General features: G+C 36.4%; 1 protein-coding gene across 1 annotated transcript; it reads right to left on the bottom strand.

The window, feature by feature from the left end:
* Nucleotides 1-4,668: 4,668 nt before the first annotated feature.
* Nucleotides 4,669-11,824, bottom strand: LOC124408905 (WD repeat-containing protein 44). Its single transcript, XM_046886207.1, has 6 exons — nucleotides 11,638-11,824; nucleotides 10,844-11,012; nucleotides 9,250-9,897; nucleotides 8,844-8,981; nucleotides 8,469-8,759; nucleotides 4,669-8,317 (listed from the first exon to the last, which is right to left on the bottom strand). Exons 1-6 carry the CDS (start codon nucleotides 11,703-11,705, stop codon nucleotides 6,593-6,595), a joined length of 3,039 nt encoding a protein of 1,012 aa, XP_046742163.1. The 5' UTR covers nucleotides 11,706-11,824; the 3' UTR covers nucleotides 4,669-6,592.
* Nucleotides 11,825-11,840: the final 16 nt, after the last annotated feature.

The raw sequence follows: 11,840 nt of genomic DNA, 5'->3' as shown, positions 1-11,840 counted from the left end.
ATCCAAAAGCAAGCAAAACTTCATCTCCATAAATTACTATATCCTATATCGTATGTATATATACACACGTAGTATGTCAGCTGCCGATATCTAACATAAATTTTTACCGCTTTTTCGACAAATTCCATACATTACATCCAATGCCGCAGTCGTAAAAGTTTGGTGTACGAGGAAGAGGAAGAAGTTGTTTGAGCTGGTTTTGCCAGCGGTAATCAGAACTCTATATATACTATTTATCTATCGGGACTATCGATGCGGCTGGCTAACGTTACCGAAGAAGCCGAACGAACCCTCAGCGTCAGTCAGTCTGACGATAAGATCAACGCGAGTCGATACAACACAGTTGCATATCTTAATTCAAATTCTTCATGCCCGTGCATTCTTCTTTTTAATTAATCTTACAAATATGCGCGTGTAATTGCTTTGCTATACCTGTTCCATTATTTTTCATTTTCTTTTTTTTTTTTTTTTTTTGTGTGTTTCTTTCTCGTAAAGTTTTTATAAACCTCTTGTTTCAACGTCGTAGCGTTGAATTCAAATTCGTTTGTGCGGATCGCTGTGTACCAATTCTCAAATTTTTTTGCATTGAATTCTCAAATTATCCAACCGTGCAATCATGCGTATACAGCATCGAAACGGAAATGGGCGGGAGGGAAATTTGGCAGTACATGAATAGCATCGTTAGAAAGGTTGCCGCAACGTGTTATCTTTTCTATTCTTTTCTTTTCTTTTCTTTTATTCTTCTTCGCCAGCAAATTCGCCCCATGACTCAATGATATTTCTCCTCCGAGACCGCGTAACGAATTTATAATATTATACAGAGCCCCGGAATTGCGTTACACGCGGCTTGACCGATTGGAGAAAGCTCGAAATTTTCGAACATTCTGATGTATTTTATCAATGGGACAAGGATCGACAGCAGAAATTTCTGTGTCTTCTCCTAGCTATCGCCAACATCAATAAATTTATTAGTTGATTGAAAATTAACTCAAAGACTGCGTCATCCGGGACGGCTGAAAATATATTTGAAACGTGTAAAATGAAGATCGCAGGTCGTTATTATGCTAATTTATTTATCTAACACGCACGATTCTCATTCCGATATATTTTATTTTAACTAAATTACCGATTCAAATCGTGAATTAAAATGTAGGGTATGCCTGACTTGGATTTAGTAGGTATACCACGGACGGCCGGTCTATTGACCTAGTATGGCATCCATCCCACCAACACAACTTCCAATCAACGTTCCCGATACCTTTATGACGTCTTTGTGATTGTTATACCGGAAAAATTTAGCGTCAAATTCTCGCAGTCAACTGATTCAGCTATACATATATGTATGTATGGGATATTCCACGCCAATTCGACCAGAATGATACAAAACACCCTCCGTTAAGGATAACGTGGGGCAAATTTTTTTCCTATTTTTTTTTTCCATCACCTAATTCGGAATTTTTACATTTTTAAACCCAAAATTACAATTTACAAGTAAATTGACCCTTATTTGACACTTACGATTTGATCCTGTGTTAATTTTGGGTTTAAAAATTAAAAAATTCCTAATTAGGTGATGAAAAAAAAAAAAAAAAAAAAAATTATACGGCACGAAATGAAACGAAGTTGAGCATTGCTTGGAATCGTGGAATTGGTGCGTTTAAATGATTGTGTGATGAAGCGGTTATTTAGGTCTGCGAAGCGTATCACATCTAGAAGGCATATTAAAATCTAACAAGGTTCTTCGCAGATATACATTATGCCTATATAGGCGTGTCATATCGCTTGAATACCTGCTGCTATGAAACAAGTGTGTCAGTTCTCTATTTTATACGCGACGGTACTGCAAACAAGTCGGTTAGCTGGTACAGCGACGTGTGTCAAGAGCCGAGGATAATGTCGCGTTAAATATTCGCGCTTCTGGCAAGGAATAGCAGCCCATCATCCGCATCAACAATTCATGTACATACATACATGGCGCGGTATAATGTTACTTGCAGAGAACTGGAAGTAAATTTACATTCGCATACATGTCGATTTTTCAACAAATCTGAAAATCTGCGAGTAAACATGTGTTTGGAAAATTGGACGCCCTCCTGATCTTGAATTTTGGCCAATATCATAATGATTTCAATTCTCGACAGTTGTCTTCGAAATCTTTATACACATACAATCTCGGATGAAAATGATCAACAAGTGATTGTAAGCAACAAATTCGTAATTTGCATGTGTAAGAAAAAATATAAAATATTTGTACAGAGAAAACTTATCGTTCAACGTCAGCTTTATTAGAATACATGGGTATATATGCGCGTTATATGTACAGGAGTTTCGATATACCGATATATATATGTGTGTATATATATATAATATATACATATTTGAACATTTTCTTATTTTGAATTTATAAACATGCCTACTGAATTCTAAATTTAATCACACGACTACACGCTACTGGTCTATGAAGCATTGTTACAAAATTTTAACTGCAAAGCTTACAGGGTAAAAAATTTAACCCTCCGTTGGCCACCTGTAAGGACGAATTCATCCACTCGTACTTTCTCCTATCTCGAGAGTTGCGCATGGGCGTGACCTCGAAGCCCTAAAGTATTTTATTACTCTGACTTTCGGAATATGAAAAAGAAAGCTCAAACTGGTTGTCTAAATTTTTTTTAGAATTTTTCCTCATTCCTAAGTGGTTGGAAATATAGGTGGCAAACGAAGGATTAATTATGTGTTTTCTCGACTTGGTGAACAATGTTCATCGATATCTTGGTATCGCAATTGTGCACACGAACAGTAGAGAAATCTACACAACGACACGTTGACAATTTTTTACAATAAATAAAAATATTTCAGATCTGACCATTACAGAAAAATTAAAGAAATAAAACTAATTACGCTACTCAAGTCTTTCGCTTCGCGTTAATCGTCGCATATTAAAACTGATGTTCAGGGTTGCAAAAATGGGATAAAGAAATACATCGTTACGGTTCCACAGTTATACAAGTATAATATCACCTATCTATACAAACAAACCAGAAACATCTATCATTTATAAACATCATCGGCTATTTACAATATTGTACAATAAACTACTTGTGTGGTTTTACAATTACACTTAGCCAAGCACGCGGTTTATACTCTTAAAAGTTTTCTATTATATTTGTCTTATTTCTCTTCAGTAAACTGTCGATATTACGTGTACATTTTCAAAATTAAGAAAGTCTGCTGTGCGTCGATATATTATACGGACTTTGCTAAGAAGAATTTGGGTTACTATATTTCAGGATTCAAAGATACGCTGGGTGTGACGTTAAATAAGGTTTAAGACAACAAAGTGCCAAAAAAGCAAAGAATTTTTGCAAAGAATGTGGCGTAAACCGTTACTGCAGGGTGCAGGGAAGCGAAATGTTCCTCTTTCCGTGCATCAAAGAGAGCATAAATTAAATTGAATAAAAAAACACATTCACGCACGAAACGAATACTGAAGCTTGAATAAGAACGTATCTTTGATCGACAGTAATTGCTCTCTTCTTTGTAATCAAGATCACCTGCAGCTATTCTGACTTGTGTCGAAGTTTTCTCGAGAGAGAAATAAACTATATTTAATATTATAATTTTCAAAACTCATCTAATTGAATACGAAACGTTATTTCAGTGAACCTATAAGTAGCGCACATTAAATTTTTTGCAAACCTCGCTCGTTCTGTTGAGTTATTTAAATCATTGCGATTGTACGTCTAAGCTGTGTGACGCGTAAGAGTTTTTACACCGATCGATCAAACTAATCAGAAATACTTAAATTGAAACTGTATTTGCACTGATACTCTCAGTATTTTTACGCTAATCAATCAAATTAATAAATTATACTTCAATTAAAATTACTCGCGTTTGAACGTTGTAAAAATATTTCTACCAATTCGTGAGAGCCGTTTAAAACCAACGGCTGATTCATTCGAATATATCTTGTAAAACTAAATGAGTCCAGTGCGCAGGTTCCTGGCAATCGTTAATCCCAATTACTTTTATAAAAGTTTAGTAGAAAATATTTATCAACAAATTGAAATTCGAGTTAAAACATACAACATATCGAAAAAGCTTTTATAATTACTCTCCGTTTATCCGTAGGAGAAAAAAATTCAACGTCATGTATTTGAAAATATAATCACGAGCTCGAGTATCTGCAACTTTATAGCACGGACGTGAGTGAGAAATTAATGATCTAATGTGGGAAATTTTAGTTTTATGATGCCCCATACACATCAGCTATGGCCGTACTAATGATGTGTATAATATATGCTCCGTGTTTTCACAGTTTCGAATTGAATTCTTATCTCTCTAAAATTAGGCCGAATATGCATAAATTTTATGACAAATTAGACTGGATCACCGTCGCGTCGTCGACTCTGCGACGAGTGACCGTCCTGGTTCCTCGCTGTATCGAAGAGAACCAGAAAGGAGGGTAAAAACATCACCATCAAAAGATGGGAAACGAGTGGCAAGTGAAAGATTAAATTTCTTGTAAAATGGGTTATGGCCACAGGATCCTATCGAAAAGCGTATAAAGGCCAGAGTAGTAAGAAATTACATTTATTTGATGCATTTGTGCTGATTTATAAGCAATTGTTTGTTGTTTTCTGCTTTTTTTTTTTTCTTTCCCTTTTTTTCTTTTTCTAATACATTCTCATCTTGACTGACATCAGTCAATAAAACCGATACATCGTACGCACTATCTAAGTGGAACAGTTTTTTTGTTTTTACTTTAAATTATGTACAATATTATATTATACAATATATAATAATATATATTTTTTAATCTGAAAAGAGAATGAAATTTCATTAAACACAGTGTTACTTTATACGTTTAAATCCCGTTATTGTTTGTCATACCTTTATTGGAAACAAACAAATAATCACCGATCGCGGATTTCTGACTCGTTTCGATCTCTCAATGAAAGAAAAAAAAGAAAGAATCATAGTGTATTTTAAAGGCACAGCTTTAAATATGTAATCCAAATTCAACGTTTCATGCTTATTAAAATTAACACCGCGCTGATGTTAAGTATGAATATCAGACTTTTTAGAACATTTCTTCTGATCGATATTGTTCTATTCAGACACTCGTCTTCACATTGGAGAATATATAACTATATACATGTGTTTTTTCACTTGGTTAAAATCATTCATCATAAATAATGTATGCACTGACGTTTGAATAACAGATATACAATTATTAATACACCTACGGTCATTTAGCTGTGTACCCAAGTTCCTAAGTTTTGAAGTATTGGAATTATAACTAACAATAGCTTCGAATTGGTGTTTTGGAAATTCATTACAATTATCAATATACATCTAGACGAATAAAAATGTTTTAATTCGTATAAATTTAGATACCGTGTACCTGGAATATATCGCTAGTTTTTTTTCTGCTTTTTTTCACAATCCATTTTGTACACAATATACGCGCAATGCTTTTCATCAATATAAATACATGCCGACTATTTGGTTTTATTTTTAATTATTTTCTCATCCGTTTATGAACAGATGGTTACTAAACTTTAAACTTTCACCTTTGATGCATGGATGTAAGTGCATGGGTGTGTAATAAAAATATATTGTTTTGCTGACGCCAAGCAATAGAACGCTATAAGTATAATTCTATTATTTTACAATTAGCATCCCGTTTAAATTTACAGTTAACTTAGAGGGCAAGCGGACGATATAATATTTTCAATATTAATAATAATATTCATAACTGGTTAATCAAGACTATAAAAGATTAAAAAAGTTCCTTTACACTACTATGCAAAATTTATTGAAGATTGCAACGAAGTATAATATAACAGGACACATCGTTTCTTAGAAAACAAAATGTGTATATATATATATGTATATGTATATATTTTGTATATTATATTAAAAAGCATGCTGATGATTCAAATATGGCACAGAAAAATCATCACTGCAATTAACTTGATTTAGTGCGCAAAACAGTATGGTGCATTTTCATATACATCATTTTGTAGTGGGAAATCTTATTAATTCTATATCCAATGTTGAAAGGCTTTCAAAAAATTAATGCCTAAACCGATAAATTACGATTTCAATATATAATGAAAATAAAATAAAGAAAATGAATAATTATCCAAACACAGTGAATAAGTATCTAACGTGAAAATACTGTTGAGTAATTTTTAAGCAAACATCTGATATTATGTTTCGTTAATTGCTGAAAAACATAGACCAGAAACTTAGAGCAGTCTCCATGATTTGAGAAACCTCTCATATGATTCAGGCAGAAAAAAGTAGTTGTTTTCTGTGCATCAGCAATTTGTTACATGATTATAATTTTGGATCACAATAAATTAGACGAATAGCTTGATATGGAATTAGCAAGATTGTCCTGTAAAATTTTTGTGTCAATAAAACAATTTCATTCCTCATAACTAAAAACGTGGTTTTGTCTTCAACGTGGAGATGAGTTTAGTCAACATCTTGGTTAAATTAAGAAAACACCAATTACAGACCGACCCAAGACATAAAAATTAACGATTAAATTACTCTGGAATTTTTTGGTGAAAATTTCGCGTTATGCAAGTGCGGATGCTGGCAACGAGCTGTGTTTTGGTTTAGTTTTATTTAGAAACACCTTGATGTATCCGTTAAAGTCAGCGCTAACTAAAACGTGACCACCGCATCCCTTGGTTCGCTGTTCTACAACCGGATCAACGGGCGTTGCACCGTCGATGATACTCTTAGAATCAATCCCTCCTTCCCACTGCTCTCGTGTTTCAATTTGTTTTATAATAATATCAGGATTTGGTGCAAATACGGCACAAGTTACAACTGCGTTGTGAGCTTTTATCCCTTCCCAAAAGTCATTCCGATCCCGCCGTACGCTTGAGAATTTTGAATAGTCATGATGCGTCTTCCATATGTAAATGCACTGATTCTCAGATCCACTCACAATGTACTGTCCGTCGGGACTGAAGCTTGCCTTTATTTGACTGCTGACATTAACGTATCCCTTGTATTTGCAGGAAAGGTTCAAGTCCCTCAAATCGTAGAGCCGAATCCTACTGTCATTCGATGTTACCAGTATTTTGTCTTCGCCAGGCATGGGTTCAATGCCGCTTATTTTTCTACCGGTTGAATTTTTACCTCTTGTAGATCGGACGTGAATCTGTGTGTGATACTTCAACTCGTCGGTGTTGTAGAATATGCATCGACCGTCGTAAGATCCGACAACCGCGAATTTTCCGTTCTGACAAAAATTCGCCGCTGTAATCAACTTTGTTTGTCCATCAACTTCGTTCCACACCGCAACCTTTTTGTCAGGAATATTCCATAGCCGTAATTTACCGTCCAGGGATCCGGAGAGAAAGTATCTGTCATCTCGCGGATGAAATACAATCGCTGTGACAAAATCAATGTGCTGGAAACAGCAGAGGCATTCCTTTCTCGATATGTGCCAAAGCCGGACCGTTTTGTCCATCGACGAAGATAAAACAAAGTAATTTTTGGACCACGATACATCGAGAAGGTCCGAGGTGTGTCCGGTATACGTGCAAAACGGTTTAGGCATAAACGGGCTCTTCGCGCCTTCGGAATCGCTGCTCATACTGGCCAAAATATTTGGATCATCCACAGATTGCTGTGAAACGAGTGATTCCTGAGATGGAGTCGGGCTAACTTTTTCCGCGTTATATTTCGTTCTCATGTCCTGAAAGTACGCGAACGCGTCCCTCAAGACCCAAATTCTTAGAACGCGATCTTGTCCCGCAGTGGCCAGTAAACGTCCGCACGCGGAAAACTTCATACACCATACAGGACCGACGTGTTCTCCACTTAGATCCTGAACGTGTTGTATATTGTCAAATTCGTAGGGGCCTTTGTGACTGTTTGAGGCTTTCAGTTTGATGTATTGCTGTTCTCCTGGATAAACGTCGTCAACAATGTCCATAATATCCTCCTTGTGTCTTGCGTGGGATACCTCCTGAGCAATTGATTTTGCCTTGTCCATTGTCTTCTTGACTGTGGATCCCAGGAATCGCTTCAGTTTTTGCGTCTTCTTACGTACTCGACCCACTGCTACGTCCTCGTCGGGAGGTATGCTAGACATTTTACTGTCTACGCTCTCCTCGTCACTTTCTTTTTCTTTTTCCAAACTCGCGTTGCTTATGTACTCTGATGTTATTCTCATTATTTGCAACGACAAGGGATCCATGCATTGCGGCAATTTATCTTCTGCTACACTCAGAGGTACTCGCTCTCCAGTGTCCAAGTTCAACACGGATACCTGTTCCAGAATCTCCTGAAAAATAACGATTTCACACATTATTGACGAATCAGAAATGGTTTTTTAGTGGGCTGTTGTACACAAAAAGAAGGATTCAGCCAGTTTCTGTATTTATTGACTTCAAGAAGAGAGATACAATAAAAGAGTTTATTTTTTTTCTACCAACCATATCTGTGAGTCGTTTTCCAGAGTCGGTTCGTGTTCTGACGACCATGTTTAGCTGTTTTATCATATCCTGATCACCGGCAGATCTGCGTCGTTCTCTGGAACCTTGGACACCAAAACCGGTCAAACGATGCGGACCCAAAGAACAGCGACCTATACTATTGCTTGAAACGGACCCAAGGGGACTGTTTGACATTTCACTGGAGCGAATACTCATTATTTCAGCTTTCATTCGTTCCACTCTAGCCAATTCTTCGGGAGATGGTCCCTGTGCCTTTGCTTTATCTTCATCCTAAGAAAAGCAAGTATTCACATACAGATAATTGATAGATTAATTCTTTTCAGTTAAAACAATTGTGTGTTATTGCTAATTCACCTGCGGTTTGACGACGTATTGTCCTTTCGTTGCTGATCGAATGTCAAGAGAATGTTCAAACTCTCTGGTAATGGATTCGATTGTACTTGCTGGACTCGGTAGTGGCGAAGCAGGAATGAGGTCTTCAATAACAGGTGGCTAAAAGCAAAATCACAACTTTATAACGTGAGAATGGAAGTGCTATCAAATATGTGTTACGTGCTTGAATGCTATAACTCTATTGGCAGCATTATCAATTACTAGGTGCTTCATAATATTTACAGCTAAACTGCGATAGCAGGGCTAGCATGAAATAATTTTGGTTGTGAATTCAATTCTTTAAAAACGTGATTTAATGCGTAACCAAAATGATAAGCAAGGTTCTCTTTACTAAAAGACACGTTGATCGAACATTGAGATATCTTACAGTAAGATCGGTAGGTGTCTGAGGTTTAGATTTCTTTTTGCGTCGTGGTGGTGCAACAGGCATTGAAGGAGGGGGCAAATCCTGTACGCTCTCGATAGGTTTTCCATTATTCTTGGTACTGGCGATAACGTCAGGTTCTTGGAACATGACAGGCATGTTACCTTGTGAGGATGGAGAATAATCTGGCCTATCGTTGATACACGATTCATTATCATCGAGGTTGTCTCCTGACAAAGTTAGAATACTAGAGGACTGGGATACTTTACCAGAGGCAGTATCCTCGTCTTTAATCGGAATGCTAATTGCTGAGGGTAATTGTGTATCGACGAGAATTGGAGTGACGGGACATTGAGGTAAATTTATTGGAACTACTCCGGAGGAGTTATCTGACACACCAGCCAATATTCGACCGACGCGCCCTAATGAAGTCATACTTTGCAAGCTAAGGGTATCGTGTTCTATTATTCTGAACGGATGAGAAGCTTTGGAAGGTGCGGGATACACTCCTTCTATCGAGGAGGTCTGGCTATCGGGAGGTGAATTGTTTATTGGAATATCATCATCCTCAGTTTGCATGCGCTGCCTTAGTTCGCGAAATCGACGCCTGCCAACAATTTTGTCCACACCACTACCTTTCCAGTCCTCCTCCTATTGAAAACAGATAAATTTTATTCTTATTACACCGTTTATTCTTCATTGTTCAAACAAATCTAGCATTTTTTCACAATTTTTTTAAAATTTCTTGAATAATTTATTTGTTTATTTTCAATTGCCACGGGATACTAGCTACTACCTATTCTTAAAAAGATGCAAGTACATGTTACGCAGTTAGAGGAGATATCTGCTAGATAATAGGATATCGCTGTGATATAAAAATATTTATTACTGCATAATTTGAACTGCTGCTCTTCGCATGAGAAAATCAATAACAGCAACTATGTCAATCACAATTAAGCTAACTTTGCAAACCATAAATGGATGAAGATATTTGCCAGCCTAGCCAGACGTGTAATCAATCCGCTGCAGCACATACGAATTCCAAAGAATATGAGACCTCTATTTTTGATCTGTATTTTTTATTAGCTATGATTACTGAAGCTACGACACGTCAATCAGTGTTTATTCTTGGATAAATCTGTCGACTGTGCCAAATTTAAAGAGTGTATGTTTGAAAATGTGTATATAGGATGGCTGGCAAGGAAAGCTGACCGGTACACCACCGTAGTCGACTGAACGAAATGGATATACGCAGGGGAGTTGCAAGATTACGTAATAATAATGTTCTTAAGAAAAAATTGGAAATTATTATTCGCAGTAAACAATTAAGCAATGAAACTGAATAAATATCAAGAATTTTGTTCCAGAGCAAAAAAATTTCAACAGGAGTACACTATTTGATTGATGTTAGAGAGCAGTGTAAAGCAGAGTACCCTCATAATGCGGAAGCGCAGCATACTCAAATACAGAAGCAAAGAAATCAGCGTAAATCATGCAACTTCCCGATTGATTTGAAAGAACTATTTTGCAATTGATAATTACTTGTTTTCAGATAATCGTGTCAAGGATGAATTAAAAAAACTTGAAATTTACATACTGGTTTATCCGAGTTTTCCTTCCTTTCCGCATCTGCATGGGTTTTAGAATCATCAATTGGCTTAGGATCTGCAGGCTTGACAAAGACATCGTCAGCCAACTGTTTACTTGCACTTGATATACTAGGCGATTGCAAATCAGTCGCGGTTGTATCTCGGGAACGAGATTTCCTGCAAATATGAAATGAAATATTATTAAAACTGAGTGGCGTAAAGCAGTCAGAGAATATAACATGAACTGGTAGTTGTTTTGTTTTGTTTTTGATTATAGTAATTATCATTGAATCACAATACAGATTTTACAATTTTTCATTAGCTGTCACTGGGATGAACATTAGTGATTGGTAAGAATGGTTGTCAATTTTGAAAGAAGCGATAGATGGTGCAAGATTTCAACGAAAGTTGAAGAATGGTTATCTTCAATTAGCTTGTAGTTGTAAAGTACTTTGTGTAAATAAATTTAAGCAAGTTGGTTAGAATTAAATTGAGTGTGTATATTAAGAATAAACACTGCAGAAGTAAACATAAATAAGTCAAAAAGGTATGAAGGTGAATATCCATAGAATTGAAGTTGAAATGGTGATTGAATAACAAGTGAATGAACAAAATCATTGGATGACGTTTCGTAACGAGTGACGAGAGGATGATGAAAAAAGTGAATTATTTAACGGTGTTTATTGCCGTTCGTGAGGAATTCTTATTGTTAAATAAATATTGAGAATCAGTTTGACAGTGTTGCCCCACCCCCCCTCCAATTCGCTTAATCAGAATACGCAAATCACATGATGAAATTCACCGTGAGCTGCGATGTGAAATGTCGTCCTCGGCGTCGAAAAATTCTTCGGAATCGCTACTTCCAGACATCTTTATCACTTTTGTAAGCGATAGGGGTAACCATTGGATAGTAATTAAGACTTCTGTTTCATTGCTCTTGCACGCAAAAGCTCACTCGATCACGGACCCATGACAGTCGCGTATTGTCGTAATTCGCCAGCCAAT

This window comes from Diprion similis, chromosome 1, assembly GCF_021155765.1.
Source record: "Diprion similis isolate iyDipSimi1 chromosome 1, iyDipSimi1.1, whole genome shotgun sequence".
NCBI classification, from domain to species: domain Eukaryota; kingdom Metazoa; phylum Arthropoda; class Insecta; order Hymenoptera; family Diprionidae; genus Diprion; species Diprion similis.
This window is presented reverse-complemented; position numbering and strand designations above follow the sequence as displayed.

Excerpts from the sequence above, each read along its gene's own strand:
- LOC124408905 (XM_046886207.1), bottom strand. The coding sequence starts at position 11,705 with ATGTCTGGAAGTAGCGATTCCGAAGAATTTTTCGACGCCGAGGACGAC. Across the intron at positions 9,898-10,843 it reads AGGAAAACTCGGATAAACCA|GAGGAGGACTGGAAAGGTAG; the intron begins GTATGTAAATTT and ends TGTTTTCAATAG. Across the intron at positions 8,318-8,468 it reads GAAAACGACTCACAGATATG|GAGATTCTGGAACAGGTATC; the intron begins GTTGGTAGAAAA and ends GTTATTTTTCAG.